This window comes from Furipterus horrens, unplaced genomic scaffold, assembly GCF_987537825.1.
Source record: "Furipterus horrens unplaced genomic scaffold, mFurHor1.1.pri manual_scaffold_2, whole genome shotgun sequence".
In the NCBI taxonomy this organism is placed as follows: Eukaryota; Metazoa; Chordata; class Mammalia; order Chiroptera; family Furipteridae; genus Furipterus; species Furipterus horrens.
The window spans coordinates 12,745,400-12,764,340 of record NW_028327172.1 but is presented as its reverse complement, the minus strand read 5'-3'; the positions used below and the strand labels follow the sequence as shown (position 1 = coordinate 12,764,340).

General features: G+C 52.8%; 1 protein-coding gene across 1 annotated transcript in view; it reads left to right on the top strand.

Annotated features, from left to right (window-relative positions):
* Positions 1-18,245, top strand: part of CRY2 (cryptochrome circadian regulator 2) — a 32,897-nt gene extending 14,652 nt beyond the window's left edge. Inside the window, exons 6-12 of the mRNA XM_090262219.1 lie at positions 4,339-4,479; positions 5,576-5,887; positions 6,129-6,280; positions 6,396-6,598; positions 6,912-7,004; positions 8,154-8,295; positions 15,994-18,245. Of these exons, the coding sequence (XP_090118345.1) occupies positions 4,339-4,479; positions 5,576-5,887; positions 6,129-6,280; positions 6,396-6,598; positions 6,912-7,004; positions 8,154-8,293 (1,041 nt within the window). The 3' untranslated portion in view covers positions 8,294-8,295; positions 15,994-18,245. The remainder of the gene's footprint in view (positions 1-4,338; positions 4,480-5,575; positions 5,888-6,128; positions 6,281-6,395; positions 6,599-6,911; positions 7,005-8,153; positions 8,296-15,993) is intronic.
* Positions 18,246-18,941: the final 696 nt, after the last annotated feature.

Here is an 18,941-nt window from a genome sequence, read left to right as displayed (position 1 = left end):
GTACCTGATGGACAGGAGTTGAACCTCATTGCAGTTTATTTTAACTTCTTTGCTTCTCCAAATCTGAAGTGAGCATCTACTCTTGCCAAGATGATCGAGCTACTAGAAAGAGTGCCTGACAAGACAGGCGTGGAGCCTGTCTCCAGAAGCATAGTCTGTTGGAGATGACAGACATGAGACAAGGAAGTACACTGTGCTGAGTGGTTCAGAGGATTATGGGAGCAAAGAACAAAAGGGTTATAGTAATCAATTCTTTACAAGTTGGCTTTTAAAAAATGAGTTTTTTTAACTCACACAACCAGGAGTCCTTCAGGCACAGCTGGATCAAGGTGTCCAAATAATGCTGCCAGGAATACATTCTCTGTCTTTCAGCTCTGCTTTCCTCTGTATGATTGCATTCTCAGACAGGCTTTCCTTGACCAGCGGTCACCAGCAGCTTACATTCAATCTGCTTAGTAGCACCAGAGGAAATTATGTGCCTCCTTTCCAGAAGCTCCAGAAAAGTCCTGGGGATTGTTCTGATTGGCCTGGCTTGGGTCATATAACTACTGACTCAGTCACTCTGGCTGAGAAAGAGTTGCTTTCCCTGGCCAAACTTGCACCATGACCCCACCCCCAGAGTTCGAAGGGAGGCTCAGCTCCACTTTACGCACTTTGACTGAGATGAGGGCAAACTGGGTCATCATAAGAAAATTAGGTGCTGTTCCCAAAAAGGGAAGGCAAACTGTATGCTCTTTACCACTGGGCTACCCAATAGTAGATGAGAACGAGCACCTCTCTTATGAAAGTAATCTATTATTAAGTGAAAAAGAAATGATAGAATTAGAATACCACCATTTTGCAAGCTCCAACGATGGCACATTGTGCATTAGTGACTTGGTAACCCCACAAAGAGAGAAAATCAGGCATTATATTGTATTTCCCCTGTAGTCTTGCTAAAGAGATAAATCTGAGTATAACCCAATCCCTGGTAGCAGTCACCAATTTGCAGGTGACCACAGGAGAGAGGGATGTGTTGCTCTGCACCGTGAGTGTGCCGTGAGTGTGATCCAGACTGGGAACCAGTACAAGGCAAATGGCCTGTGTTCTTCCACAGAAAAACTGAAGGAAATGAAATGACAGGGAATGTATAGAGCAAAAGAAACTTAACACATCAAAGTTTCTTAAATGGCCAAGGCTAAACTATAGTGCCTGCAGATACACATTTGGATGGAAAAAAAAAACAAAAATGCAAGGAATAATTGTGATAAAGCCCTCCCTTCCAACTGTGTGATGCCACACCCAGGTTCCGCTTCCTGCCTCCCAAAAAGCCAATGATTTCAGAGGCAAGGGCTGGTGTGAGGAAAGTCGGTTTACCCAAGAGCTGGCAGCCTCAGAAGAGAGCAGACTAATGTCGCAAAGACCATCTTTCCATCTCAGTGCAGCAGGGGTTTTTATGAGGAGGGAAAGGGAAGGCAGGACAGACGAAACCAGAGGGAGGGAGTAGGCCGTGGGCTCTCTGTTGAGGGTGCTCTGTGCAAGTCAGCACCGTCTGCTCCGATAACCATCTTGGGGCCAGACAAGCAGTGGTCTGGTTTTCATCATCCTGGTTCTATGGTTGAAGGGGAGCAAGTCTCCTGGAGCCGAAATGCCTGAGGGCTGGAGTCTGCTTACTCTGAGGTTAGCTCCTAGAATCCTAGCAACCAGGTTTGTATCCATAAGTACACGTGAACTTACAAGCCATCGTTTACAGAAACAATGTTAAAAGAATGGTGGGGTGGGTTACCTGCGCTTTGCAAAAATAGAACAGTGTAAACCTCTTAAATGCAAGGAAGTGTTTATTATAGAAGTTGGGTGAGTGGTCACTTATGGGGCAGGGAGCATTTAGATGGGCTCCTGGGGTAGCTGGCAAAGTTCTAATTCCTGGTAGTATTTGCCGTAGAATAATTCATTAAGCCACACATCTGTGTGGTTTTTGTAACTGTGTTTCACTTAACATGAAAACGATTTTCAAAGCAAGGTGAGCAAGGATGGCTCGTGTTAGTTAGGGGTACATAACCTAATACCTGAGGGATCACTTGCTGAGGAAGTGGCCTTTAGATTGCTACTTGAAGGAAGAGTCCCGATTAACCAAGGGAAGGCGAGCGGAGAGGAAGACAGCATTCCAGGCCAAGGGTGCTGCGTGTGCAAAGGCCAAGGGGAGCGTGCGTGGTGCTTACAGAAGGGTGACGAGATGAAGCTAAGAAGGCGGGCCCACCCAGACTCTGGGAGCTTATACGTCACGTTGAAGATTTGGGACACTGTCCTAAGCACAACAGGAAGCCCAGTGCACTTACTGTCCTAGGGAGGGGCATTCTAAGTGGTCGTTCTGCTCCCAGGGTGGAAGACTGGATAAGAAGGGGACAAGAGTAGATGCGGGGAGGGCGGCCAGGAGGCTGCCACTGTTGTCCAGTCTAGACATGACCTTCACATGAACCGGGTTAGTAGTAATAGAGAATGAAATCAAAGGGACGACTTGAGAACTATTTGGATAGTAGAATTAACAGGACTAGGTGAGGGAGGAGGTTAAGGTGACAAGTCTATTGGCTGGGGCAGCTAGGTGCTTTCTCTGCAGTCGGGAAGCCAGTGGAAGGCCTGTTTAAAGAAGAGAGCCTGTTGCACTTGAGGTGCCTGGAAGCTCTCTGGCAGGGAGCCGATGGAGTGATCTGCGAGCTCCAGTGAGCAGTCTGGGCGGGGGCCCAGGCATGATGGTGGTCTACAGAGAGTCCTCGGAGCCATGGGACTGGCTGGGCTCACCCGGGAGCACAGTTGAGTGGAGGAGCTAGGACAGAACCCTGGGATGCCAAAGGTCAGCAGGGGCAGGCACCGGGAACACGTGGAGTCCAGAGGCCACAGAACAGAGGCATGGACAGGGGAAGTGGTCAGCAGGGCGACGTGCTGCTGAGAGGCCCAGAAACACAAGGACAGAGGCACCTGCAGGATTCATGGCACAGAAATCACAGGGACGATGGTGGGAACCAGCTTGGTGGGAGTGGTGGAGGTGAAGCCAGACTAGGCTGGGCTGGAAAGCAGAGGTGGCTGTGGGGACAGGGAGAGAGGCTGGCTGTGCGGTGAGGAAAGAGGGCCCAAAGGTAGAGGCCCACAGGGTTCCTGGAAGTCCTTTATTTGTGTTTATTTTTGTTTGTTTGCAAAGAGACGAGATCATGTCCCCAATACTCTTGACATGGAAGCTGGAGAGAGAGAGGGGCAATGTGCAGGAGAAGGCAGAGGGGAGGGCTGCAGAGCCGGGCGGAGGCCTTGGCTTTGGGCCTGAGTTGCAGGAGGGGCGGGGGGAGGTGTGGATGCAGGTGAGTTGGCAGATTTGGTGGCTTAACATTGAGGGGTTTCCCACTGGACACTTTCGTGTCCTTATCACAGGAAGGAAGGCCATCTGCTGCAAGGAGGCGGGGAAGTGTGGGGGAGGAGGTCTAAAGGGGGGGCAGGGTTGGGGAAGGGGTTAGTCGTCATGAGGTGAGTGTTAGGGGTGGAGAGAGGGAATATAGTTGTTAGATGTAGTGAGAAAGGGACTGGAATCTGGGGTCCGAAGCTGAATTCCCCCCAGCCCTGTCACTTACCTTCTCTGTAACCCCAGAGGGGCCATAGAACCCCTTGAGCTTCGTTCCGGCCTCTGCAAAAGGAGGTAGTGAGACACGCTGCCTCAGAGGGTTGTTAGGATGGAATGAGAGGAAACACGTAACGTGTCGTGAAGCAAAGCGCGGGGCCAGCAGCGATTGGTGATAAAAACAAGACTCGTCACCCCATGTGACAAATGGCCCCAGAAGTGAATGACATCGTGGGTCCCCAGGAATGGGTTGGGAGTTCCTCCTTTTGCAGCTGCTGTTGAACAATGGTGAGAAATCCCTGCGTAGCTGCAGGGCAGCAGCCTCAGGGGCCAGTGACAGGAGCGGGGACTGAGACAGGGACATTTTTTCTGCTTGGTAGAAGCCTTTTTCCCTTTCTTCCGTATAATCACAGACCATTCAATGCTTACAGAATTCTTTCCTGTCATTTAATCCCTGGGAGGTGGGAAATGTGTTCTCATTTAATAGATAAGTAGCTGAGAGACTAGAGAACTTACTCACCGTCATACCCTAAGTTAAAGAGCAGAGTCAGGACAGGGACTTGGGCCTCATATTTGGGTCTAATGGTGGTTCCATCACAGATTCTATCAGCGTGGAGTGAAATGCGCGTAGTGTTCACGTCCTGGCTCCTGGCTTTCTGTTCAATGACCTTAGATAAATTCCTTAACCACCTAGTGCCTCAGTTTTTTCCCCTGTAACATCCAGGCCTTTCCCTCCTTCGCCTTCTCTGTCGCCGCAGGCCTGGGTTGCCAACTATGAGAGACCTCGAATGAACGCCAACTCCCTGCTGGCCAGCCCCACGGGCCTCAGCCCCTACCTGCGCTTCGGTTGCCTCTCCTGCCGCCTCTTCTACTACCGCCTGTGGGACCTGTATAAAAAGGTGAGGACGCAGTCAGGGTGGCATGCCCGCCTCCAGTTGCAGCAGGGTGGACCAGGGCCTTCCAGGCCGATCAGTCACTGTGGAGAGGGGCCTCCCCTCTGGTCCTGGGGGTGGGGACTGGGTTGTGGATCCTGGAGGTGCTTCAGTGTGTGTCTCGTTGGAGAAGGTGGGGACACAACCCAAACTGCTGATGTACATAAAACCCAGGTTACCAGGAAGAACAGGACAGGCAGAAAAACCAACCTCAGGGCGTGTCCCTAGAGGTGGCAGATCTGCTGGCAGCAGGTGGATGGGGTGGGGGAGGCAGGGAGGGTGAGGTTGGCGCCAGTCCTCAGCTCAAGAGCACAGCATCCCGGTTGGGGTTGTGTCCACAGCATGAGAATGGGGAGTCCAGGCGTGGCAGGCTGCTGCCCACCAGTGATGAGGAGGCGCTGCACGCAGGGCCATGCCACACAGACCGTAGGCACATGTTCCTGTGGTGATGCCCCGATTCCCAGACAAAGAGGTTACTGCACCCAGCTGCTCAGATTCATCAGACCATCCTTGTGTCTGCATTGTTACCCTATCCTTGCCAATATCAGAATTCTATGGCGTGGATGGCTTTTATTGGAGCCAGTGGGTAATCATGTGATTTTAGGAAAATCATTATTTGTTTGAAGGTCTGATCTCTTAATTCCCTCATGGCCCCAGATCCAGGCTATTGTATATAACCAGAATTTAGACTGAACATTTTTATATGCGTGGGGACGGGAAAAGTCCCTTCGACATTCTAGAAAGTGGAGCCAAACAGGGACACCCTTTGAAGATAAGGATTATCGGCCAGGCTGGGAGTTTGGTGCCCGGTGCGGAGTCCAGCAGCGGTATCCATCTCCCCGCCCACCTCTCCACAGCCATTCTCACAGGGCGCGGCCAGCGCCTAGGGCTTCAGCCTGTGGGCACATGGTGCTGCTGCCTCCAGGGGACAGTCCTTCACGTGTCTAGGGAGTTTAAAGCAACCAGGCTCATGGCAGCTCCAGAGTCCTTTGTGGGAGAGGCCTGGGGACATGGCAACGAGACCTGGAAGTGTTTGCATCCATGTGCTCCTCCCAACCCCCAGGTGAAGCGGAACAGCACACCTCCCCTCTCCCTGTTTGGGCAACTCCTATGGCGAGAGTTTTTCTACACGGCAGCCACCAACAACCCCAGGTTTGACCGCATGGAGGGGAACCCCATCTGCATCCAGATCCCCTGGGACCGCAACCCTGAGGCCCTGGCCAAGTGGGCCGAGGGCAAGACAGGCTTCCCTTGGATTGACGCCATCATGACCCAACTGAGGCAGGAGGGCTGGATCCACCATCTGGCCCGGCATGCCGTGGCCTGCTTCCTCACACGCGGGGACCTCTGGGTCAGCTGGGAGAGCGGGGTCCGGGTGAGTGCTCTCTCATCGGGGAGCTGGCTTGTGCCCAAGGGCAGCCCCCTCTGCGCTGGGGGATGGGGTGGGATCTCCTGGACCCTGGGAGATCCAGATCCTCCCGCAGGCTCAGAGGGCGAAGGTGGGGATTTCCAGCAGAAGGGCCTTGGCTCTTTTCTCTATGGGGCACACGGGGACTTGGGGAGAACCATGGCAGTAGGTGCCCGGGCGGGCTGACATCCCACCCTGCCCCATCTAGGTGTTTGATGAGCTGCTCCTGGATGCAGACTTCAGCGTGAACGCGGGCAGCTGGATGTGGCTGTCCTGCAGCGCTTTCTTCCAGCAGTTCTTCCACTGCTACTGTCCGGTGGGCTTCGGCCGCCGCACGGACCCCAGTGGTGACTACATTAGGTGAGGATGCAGACCAGGCTCTGTAGCCATTCTGGCCTCCTCCTAGGATGGGTTACGCCTGATCCTTTGAAGGAAAGTCCCAGTGTGCTGATGGGTTGTCTGGTGTGTGTTTCAGGCGATACCTGCCCAAATTGAAAGGGTTCCCCTCTCGATACATCTATGAGCCCTGGAACGCCCCAGAATCGATTCAGAAGGCAGCCAAGTGCATCATCGGTGTGGACTACCCACGGCCCATCGTCAACCATGCCGAGACCAGCCGGCTCAACATTGAGCGAATGAAGCAGATTTACCAGCAGCTCTCTCGCTACCGGGGACTCTGTAAGGAGCCCCGACTTCCCTGCCAGCCTTAACTCACTGAGAGGAAGGGCAGAACCTACGGGCTCAGGGGACGTAGATGGGGATTTCCAGAGATAACACCAAGAGAGACTGGGTGCCGTCTTCCAGGCTGTCATGTTGTCCCACAGCGCAGGGTGCTGCACATGGGGCTGGGTCAGGCCTCCCAGCAGGCACGGGAGGAGATGGAAGCTCAGTGTCACAGCCCAGGGCCCCCCCGCCCCCCGTTCCCACCTACCCTGCAGGCCTCTGCAGTCCTGTGAGAGGCATGCTGAGCACTCCCTTACCTCTCTCCCAGGTCTGCTGGCGTCTGTCCCTTCCTGCATGGAAGACCTCAGCAACCCGGTGGCGGAGCCCAGCTCAAGCCAGATGGGGAGCACGAGCAGTGCAGGTGAGCGCAGCTGGCCCACCGTGGCCTGTGCCCATGCCGAGGGCACTGCCAAGCCACCACTGCTTCTGTCACTGAGGGCGGATGACAGAGGCCAGACCAGGTTGTTATCCAGGGGAGCACACACAGTAAAGGAGGCATGCAGATCACTTCTGATGACAGTGCATCTGGGAAGGCAAACGTGAGGGACCCGAGGAGAGAAGCGCTGGAGCAGGCGGGTTATTTTGTGTTACTTCAGATCAGTGTAGCCAGGGGCTGCCTCTCAGCAGAGCCAGCCTTTCCAGAAACTGAGGGAAGAGCATCCCTGGCAGAGGAAAACGCAGGAAAAGTCCCAGAGATGGGAAAACGCTGAGCCCATTCAGGGAGCAATGGTGAGGGGCCCAGTGCAGCTGGCAGGCCCCAAGTGAGGGGCCGGAATGGGAGGCGTGGGGACGGGGTGGAGCAGGGGCAGCCTTGCGCAGGCACGGTGTCCCCAAGGTAGGTTCGGGCTCTGTCGGTACACAGGGAAGGCTCCGGCAGTCTGTCAGTAGGGCAGGGTCTGATCCGATTTGTTTTACAGAACTCCCTCCGACTGCTGTGTGGCTGGGACAGTGGGGGCGGGAGTTAGTGCAGGGAGGCTAGAAAGGAGGCCACTGCAGTTGTCCAGGCGGCAGCGTGGCCCAGTGGTAGCAGGAAAGAGGGAGAAAGGGAGAGACTTGCCGCCTCCTTAACCTCCTCCCTTGGGCAGAGGGATGAAGATCAGTAAGGTGAGGCAGGCAAGGACTGCGGGGGCTTGTCCAGTCTGCTCAGCGAGCCTGGTGAGGGCACTGCTCCTTCCTGCTTCCAGAGGCAGGTCCAGGGTCGCGGAGGGAATGCCTCACCTTTGGAGCAAGGACAGCAGGCAGCCCAAATTAGGCGTGCAGCCTGTGAGGTCTGGGGCCCAAAGCTGGCTCTGCTGCCCGGCAGTTCTGGTTGTGCTCCCTTGCTGTTCTCCAGGCAAGGCCATTGCTGAAAGGGAGGCCGAGGGTCAGGTCTGAGGAGCAATGTCCTGGCATTTCACTGAACAGTGGGCTCCATGTCCCTGTCCCTAAAGAGCTGCCATCACACAGTCTCGGGTCATTTTGGCTCTATGCGCAGTCTGTGTGAGTGACCCTATCACCTGCTTCCCTACAGGCCCAAGACCGCTACCCAGTGGCCCAGCATCCCCCAAACGCAAGCTGGAAGCCGCCGAGGAGCCACCCGGTGAAGAGCTCAGTAAACGGGCCAGGGTGGCCAAGTCGCCCGCCCCAGAGCTGCCCAGCAGGGACGTCTGAGAGTGAGTGACAGCGGCTTAGATTCAGCTTCAGGAGGGAAGGTGGGAGCGAGGTGGGAGCAGTTTGCAAAACTGCTTCTTTTTTAGCTGAAGGTTAAAACCCAGCAAACTAGATTAAAATTTGGTGGGGACTGCATAATTTTTTAGGATTTCAGTTCAAAAATTCTACCATTCTGACTTCTGTACCTTTTAAAGTGTAATTTAAAATTAAAGCCCTTTCTTTGCTAACTTAGGGGAAAAAATTAGCGATGGAGGGGAGCTCTTTCTACTTCTCAGAGTGACTCAAATCCAACAAAAAGAAAGCAGAGACCCGGATGTGAAGCTGCGGGAGAAATGGCCCTGTGGCAGGGTCTGAGAGTGACAAAGGCCCCTCTGCCCCCCCCCCCCCCCCCCGCCCCATTAGGCTGTGTTCTATAGACAGGCCAGGGGAGGGCGGCACTTACCTTCAGAAGAGAAGCTCATGCAGTCCAGCCACACACCACACCCCCCCAAGGACCAGTAGGCGGGACTCCCCATCATCTGTGCCTCTTAACAGCCACTCCTCTGTTCTCACCTTGCAGGCGACTTTGGCTCGCTCCTTTCCTGTTAGCAGGCATCTTTCTTAGAAACCCCCTGAAAGCTGTTTTTTAAAAAAGCACCTGACTCCTTCCCTAGAGCAAGAAGGGTCTTTTATGCCTTTCTTGGAGAAATACAGATTATTGTTCTCTTTGAGTCATCATCTCAGGCTGTTCCTTATGTGCCATGAATGCATCATGAGATTGCAGGGTGATTTTCTCCATGGAGCCAATTGATTCTTTTTCCCAAACCCCTCCACTTCGGGGCTGGGTGAGGCTATGAGTTTGAGCGTCCAGGCTGGAAGTCTTTAATGCTTATACCCTTTACCCCGCTAGGCTCTTTGTCATAGACATTGCTGATGGATAGATTTGTGCTGTCTTGTTCCAGGAGCACCAGCCACCTTAGATACTGATCTCTTAGTTATCTCTTAGCTCTGTAATACTAGGCAAAGTTCATTCTGTTTTACAAAATCTGAAACTTGCCAGGCTGATATTCTGACTTCCACGTGAGAACACCACAGAACAGAGAGGTTAAGTGGGTCAAGGTTGCTCAGTAAGCTAATGGCATCCAATTCAGCATGAAATTGTTGCCAACAGGTGTATGGAAAAGGGGAACATAAAGCAGAAAAAGAAGACAAGTAACCTGTGATTCCGAGACAAACGATACAGGCTCTACAAACTTACCACACCACAGCTATTGGTGGGCTGGAGTGATCAGGGAATACAGTATAGAAGTTTACACGAGGGGGCATAATAAGTGAATTGGATTTAGAGGGCATTTCACACAAGAAAAACAGCCTACTGATGAAGTGATCTTGTACAAATTACTTAACTACTTTGAGACTCAGTTTCCTTCCCTACAAATTAGGTGGTTGTTGCAAAGATTAAATGATTAAATATAAGTGCCAGTTAGGAATGTACGGGGCTATTGGGATAGAACACCTGACTGCTGTAGCTGAAACAAATAGGGATTGATTTTCTTACCTAACAAGAAGCCCAGAGCTGGGTGTTGCTGCTTTGGGTTTGGTGGCTCCACAATGCCAGAGCCAGCTTTCCTGAGAGTCTCTTGCTTCACGGACTCAAGGCGTCTGCCACAGCTTCAGCCATCACTTCCTCATCCAAAGCAGGAAAGAGAAGGAATAGCAGAGACAGGTGTACTCACTCGTTCAGTAAACATATATTAAGTGATCACAGTTTACCAGACACTGGGATTGTAGGCATTGGGATAGGCTGTGAACAGGACCTACAAAGTTCCTTTGCTCTTGGGTACTCTTAGTGGGAGGAGCCAGACAATAAACAAATGCACGTATAATGTGTCAAGAGGCCCTAAGCGGTATAAAGAAAAAGTAAGTCTTGGCTGGTGTGCCTCAATGGCTTGAGCGATGGCCTGCAAACCAAAGGGCCACCAGTTCGATTCCCAGTCAGGGTGCATGCAAGGGTTGCAGGTCAGGTCCTCAGTTGGGGGTGCATGAGAGGCAACCACACATTGAAGTTTCTCTCCCTTTTTCTCCCTCCCCTCCCCTCTCTCTAAAAATAAATAAATAAAATACCTTTTTCTAAAAAAGAAAAAGTAAAAGTTGGATAAGAAGATAGAAAGTAAAAGTTAGGGCACAGGGAGGCTGCATTTTACATTATAAGGGTTGTCAGGGAATGCCTCACTTCATTTTATTAAGAGAATAAAAGCTTTCCCAGGACACCCTCACCTTGCTTTTCATATTGGTCTCATGAGCTAGAACTGAGTCTTGAAGCTACCCACAAATGGGTCATGAAGCCGTCCACAAACGGGTCATGAAGCCACCCACAAATGGGAAGTAGGGGTCTGCTTGTCCAGAGTAGTTTAGACCATTGGTTTTTCAACTTGAGTGAGCAACAGAATCCTCTAGAGAATTTGTTAAGCCATAGATTGCTGGCCCCCACCCACAGAGCTCCTGATTCTGTAGGTCTGGAGTGGGACGTGAGAATCTACATTTCTGTCCTGGCCAGGTAACTCAGTTGGTTAGAGCATTGGCCCCATACCCCAGGGTTGCAGGTGGTTTGATCCCTGTCAGGGAACATGCAAGAATCAACCAATGAATGCATAAATAAGTGAACAACAAATTGATCTCTCTCTCTCTCTCTCTCCCCCTTCCCTTTCCTCTCTCTCCCTCTAACAATCAGTAAATAAAATTTTTTTTAAAAAGGAATTTGCATTTTAGACAAGTTCCCAGTGGTTGATGATTATGCAGTTCTGGGACTGAACTTTGAGAATCACTGACTTAGACCAATGGTGGTCCATTGTCAGGGCCAGGCCCGTGATGCATTGAACAAAATCTAGGGAGTGTAGACAGCTAGCTGAGAGTGCAGTACACAAGGCACTTAGCCCAGGAGATGGTAGCTGTGATCGTGATGACAACGATGATGCTGATGGTGCTAATGGGTATCGTTACCACTATTATTTTGAAAGAACATAAGGTTATATAGTTGGTTCTGATCACGGAGTGTTGTAAATGCCAGGCAGATGGGTCCTTAGTACACTCTGTGGGAGCTAAGGGCTTTTGGAACAGCAGAGTGAAGTGATCAGACTGGCACTTTCAGAAGATTAGCCAGGCGTCAGGCTGGGACCTGCGGAGGAAGTGGTGGCAGGAGAGAGCCAGCCAAGAGGCTGTAGCAGTGATTGCAGGTAACACCACAAGGATGCGGATGTCTGTGCCTCTTTCTTGCCTAGTAGTCCAGGAGATTGTCTGTCAGCCTGTTGGGATCTTAAGGTCTAATTCCAAGGTTTACTCTGACCTTAATCATGGCTGACTGGTTGGCCATAGGAGCCAGGAGGTCGGAGGACAGACAGACTGGGGAAGAGCACCTGTGAACTTTGGACACCCTGAGAGAAAAGAGCACATTGGTGTTTCACTGTGTGCTGATGATAGCCCCTGGGCCTGAAGCCCTTCAGCGTCCTCATCTATAAGGCAGCATCTTGCCACCTGCCACACCCACTGAGCAAACACTGTAGGGAAAGGAAATGAAAAAGCGTATGTGAGAAGCTACTGGATAAGTAAAATCCACCACGCAGCAGAACTCGCATTGCCATCTTGCGCATGCTCTCAGGGTGTCCTTGACTGTTTCTTCAGTCAGAGCCAGCACACTAGGCCAAGGGGGTCCCCGGGCAGTGATCTCGCAGCCGAAGTGAATACAGTATGACATTGAGAGGCAGGAGCCTTGTCCCTTTCTCCCCTCCTCTCTGTCAGTTTCCGTGTGTGACTTGGGTCAGGACAGTAACCTTTCTGAGACGCTTCAGCTGTAAGGTGTGACTAATGGTTCTCTACCAGCCTGAAGGCTCCATCTTGGACCTCCTGAGGCCCTGGTCAAGTTGTGCTGTGCTAGTTTTATGATTCTGTGATTTCTAAGCCAAGGGCCTGTGGCCGTTCATGGGGCAGGCCGTGGTTACAGTTTAAGCTGAGCTTGTGGGGAAACATGCCCTCGTGTCAGGAGGCTCCACACTTACCTCAGACCCCCAGTGTCTCTTCTGCCTTTGGTTTTATTATACAGTGTTCGCCAACCTGAAAAATAAGCCAGTCCCCAAATAGCTGTCATTGCAGCTGCTACCTGGTGATCTCCAAGCCTGCTGACTGCTCAGAATTCCATTAGCCTCAATTGTGTACAGATTTCTCTTATTGGTCCAGTTCTTTTACTGAAGGGGGAGCAGCTCACGCGATCCGTTTGCCTTTCTGCTGGTATAGAGCGGTCTGTTGAGAGAAGAGCCACTGAATGCAAAGGTTCCTGGCCAAGGCCGCCTCTCCCCCCCACTCCCTCGGTCAGTTTCCCAGAGCTTGGTTAGTCCTGGTGCTTCACTGAGGACAACCTGGCTTCAGGAATCTCTTCATAGTCCTTCTGACACTTGTTTAGTTGCAGATCCCTCCTTACATGAACTAAAGGACACGGAAGGCCCTGGCAACCTGTAAAATGGTGCACGGAAGTGCAGGCAGCGTGGTGCTGGGAAAGGGCCCCGGCCTCACCCTCACTTGGTCAGGGTCTGCACCTTGTCCTGCCTGCCGCTCAGTGCCTGGGAGCCTCACCTCTGTGGTCCTCGGGTCCTGGCCCAGAAACGAGAAGGCAGGACTCTGTCCCCTCACACCCTCCCTGGCACTTACTCAGTGGCTGTTGACTGATGGAGGCCCCTCCCTTTGGGAGGGTGATTTGTGGGGTGCAGGAACGGTTCACAGGTGGGGCTGACATGAGGAGTGGACTGAGCTTAAGCACTCAGCTTTGTGCCCCATCCAGGCCCAGCTGCACCTAGGCACCGCCCTGCTCCTAACGTGGGAGCTGGGAGCAGACTCTCTGCCCCTCTCCCGTCCTTGGGCACGGAGCCTCGCCCAGCATGCTGGGGAGAGGGTGACGGCTGAGACTTGGTTACAAGCTCCAATGTGTCCCGCAGGCCTTGAGGCAGCGTGGTGTGCTCTGCTGGCATAGTACATGCATGCACACCCCTCCTGGGCTTGGAGGGGGCATGGGTGGGGCTCACAGACTGGGGTTTCTTAGCATCCAGCGGACAGGAAGGGGTGTGAGGGCACTAGCACCCAGAGGGAAGCAGTCATTAGTTCATTTTGTGTTCCAGCTGCTTCTGTGTTCCTTGTATGAATGACAGGGCGAGAGAGTTTGCCGATCAAGAGATTGATTTTCAGTGCATGTTTTATGAGTTGATTTTTCCCTGGAGCCTCTCCCCTGGCTGTCTTCCTTCTCCTTCTGTGCTGCTGTCATCATTTTCCTGCAAGGCCTCATTTCATGTCCCAGCCCCCTTTTCTGCAGATCTGTCGCTTAGCTGGAGAACAGAGCATAGGGACCAGCTAGTTGTCTGCCGACCAAGCACCTTGAGTAACTAGTTTAACAGGCATCCGTTGTCAAGGACAAGCTGGTACTTATGAACCTCAGTTAACCATGCTTGTGTGTTTGAACCCATTATAGAGGAACCTGGGCTGCTGGGGCTTATGTGAGGCCAGGAAAGTGCCACCTCCCCTCATGAGCCTGTCCTGTGGCTAAATCATGACTGAGCCAACACAGGTTGGAATAGTTACCATTCTCGCCACCTGAGTGCACTTCACCCCTTATTGTCTTAAGTTTGGGCATTGGTTCTTCAACCCTTTTTGGGTTACCCACGCTTTGGTGAGTCTGATAAGGATGGAACCTCTCCCTAGAAAATTGCACCTATTCACACCCAGAAAAAAACGTGCACAGAACTTCAGGGTCTTTGTGGACTGTCCCTTAAGCCTCTCCTTGGACCCCCTAAAGGGACCCCAGAGTAAGAACCCTTGTCCTAGGAATCTTCCAGCACTCTATTCTCCCCCATGCTTGAAGGTGAAGAAAACACAAGAAATGGAGGTGTCGGGTAGGAGCCTGTTGTGGTGTAAGCTCCCATCCTGAAGTTTCTTGTTCCAGGAGAATAGCCGTCTCTCCGGCTGGAGCCAGAGAGACCTGTGAATAAAATACACATCACAGTCAGTGCTTCAGTGAACACAGATACACTTCAGTAACATTCGTTTGTAATGAAAGTATATGGCTAGGTTGTTATAGCACACACTTAAAGGGGAAAATGGTTGAAAATAATACACATGCCGAAGAATGAGGCGCTCAGTACTGACCTGTACAGGTCGCCACTCCTACCTCTGCTCTTCAGCTTACCCAGCCTCTAGATACATTCTCTGATGATAAAATCAAATAACACTGTTTTCAGATTTAACATTTGTCTTAAAAGGGTTTCATGTGTCAGAAGACTGATTAGAAATCCTTTAGTCTAATGTCTTTGACCCTCGGCAGCATTTTCCCTTTCCTGTTAACATCCACACTTACGTTTACGTTGCTCAGATATTAGTCTTCATGGCACCATGTCGAATTTCTTCCTTTTGTATCTTCTAAACGTCTTCATAAGCAATGCTGTGATACAGAGATTACTTAGCGGTAAACATACAGGCTTTGAAGTCAGACAGGCCTGGGTTTCCTGTCTGTGCTCTGGGCTTGGGCACTTTACCCTCTCTGGCTTCAGTTTCCTCATCTGTCAAAATGAAGGCCATCTCTTCAGGGTCAATGGGTTGTTTGCTCAGGCAGCCACAATAAAGCACCACAGACTAAGTGACTTAACAGAAATTCACTCTCCCAGTTCAGTGGACTAGAAATCTTACATCAAGGTGACCAGCAGGATCGGTCCTTCTAAGGCCTCTCTCCTTGGCTTGTAGACGGCCGCCACCTCCCCGCATCTTCACGCCGTCTTCCCTCTGAGCTGTCTGTGTCCGCATCTCCTCTTCGCATAAGGGCACCTGTCCTTCTGGGGTTAGGGCCACCCTGATGACCCGATGGAGGCCCCTGCCTTCTGCTGTAGGATTTGTACGCTGCAGGAAGGTTCACAGGGTAATGAACTTAATCATCTCGTTAAAGGCCCTGTCTCCAAAAACAGTCACATTCTGAGGTGAGGACTTTCACACATGAATTTGGGGAGACACAACTCAGCCATCGCACCAGTACATAGTGCCTGACCCATGGGTGCCCCACACCGTGTAAACGGACAAACTGTCCACAGAGCACTGTGTGGGTATACGTACACGTTCAGACGCCTGGGGCCTGCTGAAGCAGGTGGCCCAGCCTCTGTTATCAGGCCTGCGGCTATTTCTTCCCTCTGCCCCAGATTCGAGATGTTATCAACCTTTAAAATGCATCGTCTTCATGTCTCCTCTCACCTCCCCTCATTCTCTAGCACAGGCGGTACCATGGTTCTCTTCTCTGTCTGCAGAAATTTCTAAACTCAGCCATTGCCTTCATCTTAAAAAATCACTGGTCCCAGCTGACTTCTCTTCGAGGCACTTTTTTCTGACTTTCCATTTCTGGCAGCAGCTGCTCTGCCTTGATCCAAAAACTGCCCTTGTCACATCTGAGCAGTGTCCCCCAAGGCCTGGGCAGAGGAGGCCCAGAGGGTCTGCAGGGGAGGGCTGGCCCTGCGTCAGCCCCCAGAGCACTGGTGTTCAGGCACCCAGTGGCATCCCAGCAACACCTTGTCCCCAGGCATGCGGCCTGTGTGGTTTGCTCTGCCCAATTCCGGGGCTGAGCATCCCCAGAGGAGCAGACAGAAGAGCTCGTGTCCCTGGGCAACTGAGCAGCCTCCTGAATGCTCCTTGTTTTTCTCTTCCAGCGACAGTGCTGCGGCTCCGTGAGCAACGCCCGGGTGCCCCCGCAGCCACCACGGCAGCAGAGAGCGACCTGCAGAAAAGCTCATCACCGACGGAGATCGAGCAGACGTGTGTGTGTGTGTGCGCGTGTATGCAGAGGAAGGAGTAGTGTGCCTATCTGCGTGTGCATGCATCTGTTTACACTCCTGTGATTCTGAACGCTGGCCGGGCTGGAGAAGTACCTGTAGCAGCTTCACCTCAGCCTTCAGACACCAGGCCACAGGTCATGGCTGTGACTTTCAACCACGACCTGTCCCTGCAAACCAGCTGCCCTGTCTGAACAGAAGAGCAGCAGGACTAGCTGGGATTCTGGCATCTGCCCCTCCCCCAGCCCTCCCTCCCTCCCTCCTCACACCAGACTGAGGAGCAGGAGGGCGGCATTCCTGGTTCTGGTCCAGAGCAGGGGATTCTAGAGGCAGCCAGGGCCCCGCTGAGTTCATCCTGCCCCTGAGGGCTGAGTGGCTGGAGCAGACGGGTCCTGTCCAGATACAGTGACCTGGTTTGGCTTCTTATTTTAAAATTCCCTGCCACTGGGTCCTCCAGACCCTTCCTCAGGCATCCGGAACAGAGGACAAGGCTGTGGACAGATCTGAAAACGTTCCGCCACCACACAGATGGGCACCAGGACCTGTGTGTGTGGTGCTGCCAACGGTAGGCACAGTCACCTTTCAGGGGCTGCAGACCTAGGGTTAGGAGTAGAATCCCAGCTCTCACTGTTGCTTCCCCAGAAACTGAGAGCCAGCTTCAGAGCTAATTATGGAGACCCAGTGCCTCCCTCAGGAGGAGGCGGGGTTCCTGGACTCTCCGGCCACACTCCAGGGCACCAGGTGCTGCCACTGAGCTCAGCTGACACCCCTCCAGGGAAGCCATCCTAGTCTGTGCTCTGCAGGCTTCACTGGTCAGCATCCCAGCTCCCGTGTCAGCTCTGCCAGTAGCTGGGTGCCAAGGGCAAGGGCAGGTGGGCCCAGCTGGGGACTGCCAGGGACAGTTGGGAAAGGTCCAAGTAGGGACCCCACCCAGCATTCTAGCCCCTCCAGAAGCAGCGGGTGGGAGGTTTGACCCAGGGAAGCCAAGGCCTTACATTCCAGGAGTGGCCTGTGCCTCCCACCTCAGCCCTCCCACTGTCAAAGGCCCGTGATGAGAAAGACAGAATGAAAGGAAGGACTGTGGTCAGCTGCAGCAAGTCTTCCCTCCATCCCATGGCCTGCACTTAGGCCACAAAGTGTCTGTGTGCGTGTGCGTGCGTGTGTGTGTGTGTGTGTGTGAGCAAGTGTGCTCGCGCACTCCTAGCTGAGAGGCTAATTCCTTTTTGGATTTTTTCCTCACGTGTAACATTAAGCTGGCCTCTGGGCCTTCTCCTTTCTACCTCCCTGTGACCTTTCCTAGCCTCATAGCTGTTAAGTCCCTTGGCCCTAGCCCTGCCCCTCACTGTCCTCTGTCCTCGAACGAGAACCCTGGGGTCAGGCCGCTGTCTCCTTCAGCTGTCACGCGCATTGACAAGCTTCCTCCTGAGATGTCCTCAGGTTTTCTCAGCCAGAGAGTTGCCTTTAGAGAGTCCAGCTGTTGTATGTACACCAGTCACCCTCACTAGCAATGTCTTATAATCACGCGGGGGCAGCAGGGCACAGGTGATGGTGTGTATGCGGAGCCTTGGGTTGGAAACATCCCTCGTCCCTTAGCCCCAGCCAGGAGGGAAGAGAATTGGGGGTATTGTCAGAAGGGGGTAGAGCAAGCCTGGAAGGGCTGACAGAAACAGACAGCCAGAAGGCTTAGGTCCAGAGTCACTATTTACTTAGCAGCACCTTCAAATATCAGGATGAGTCCCTTTTCCTGTCTATTTGATGATGGCTGTCTTCCCTAAGGTACAAGTTGGCCAGACCACGCACCCCTGCTTCACCATCCCCGCATGTTGGCCCATTCCCATTGGAAAGGAGCAATCTACTCCCGGAGCTCGGGGGAGTGAGGGGAGGGTGCATCCAGTGGCCTGGGGCTCCACAATGGCTTTGTGCCTCCCTTGTCCCTGTCCAGGTGTACCCATGGGCTGCCAAAGAGCATTGCCCCAAAGCCTGACCCAGGGGCCAGCATGGGGAAGAGATAGTCGCAGTCAAAAAGCACTTTATACAGAGATTTTCTGTTGCGGGGAAGGTGTCTTTCTCCCACGGTTTGTTTGTGACTATTCACTTATTTCATAAATGTCTGATCCTGTCTGAGCAAAGCTTTGTTGTTGTCAATTTTTGGGAGGCCTGGGGACTGGGAATCAGTAAGGCTGAGCCTGGGTGAAGCCTGAAGCCAGACCATCTTGGTTTTGCTGGAACCAGGAGCCTCTTACCCTTCCTTGGAGTTGGCAGGGAGCTGTGGTTAGGGGGATAGGGAGGAAGGAGGATCCTCCTAGGTAAGCAGCTGGAGCTCCAGATCTTTGTCAGAGGTGGCGGTCAGTCCATCCGAACGGCACAGAGCCTCCAGACCCAGGATGAGGTAGGTTCCTGAGTGCTGGTCGGCATTTCCCCAGCCTGTGACCCACTTAAACCCCCCACACTGGGGTCAGTCAGGCCCTCAGTCAATCCTTGGTCTCACCTCAGCTACTGAAGGTACAGCCGCATGGCGCAGGAGGTTGCAAGGCCTCTGGCTTTGGTTAAGTGGTCAAGATGCGCCCACAGCCAAGCCCAGAGCCTGGAGGCTGACTTTGGTGCCATGTGATCCAAGTGGCCCTCTCTGTGCAGTGTGCATGGGCTTTCCTGTGAGGGTTTCTACCCTTGGACCATTGGAAGTGAGAGCATTAGCCCACACTCCAACTTCTTATGGGAAGGGGCGCAGGCAAGGGCCAAGAATGTTATAAGCTGTCCTGCACAGGGAAAAGAAGGAACTTGACCCTGGGGCTTGTCTCGTTCTTGGCTCTGCTTGGAAGCTCCTG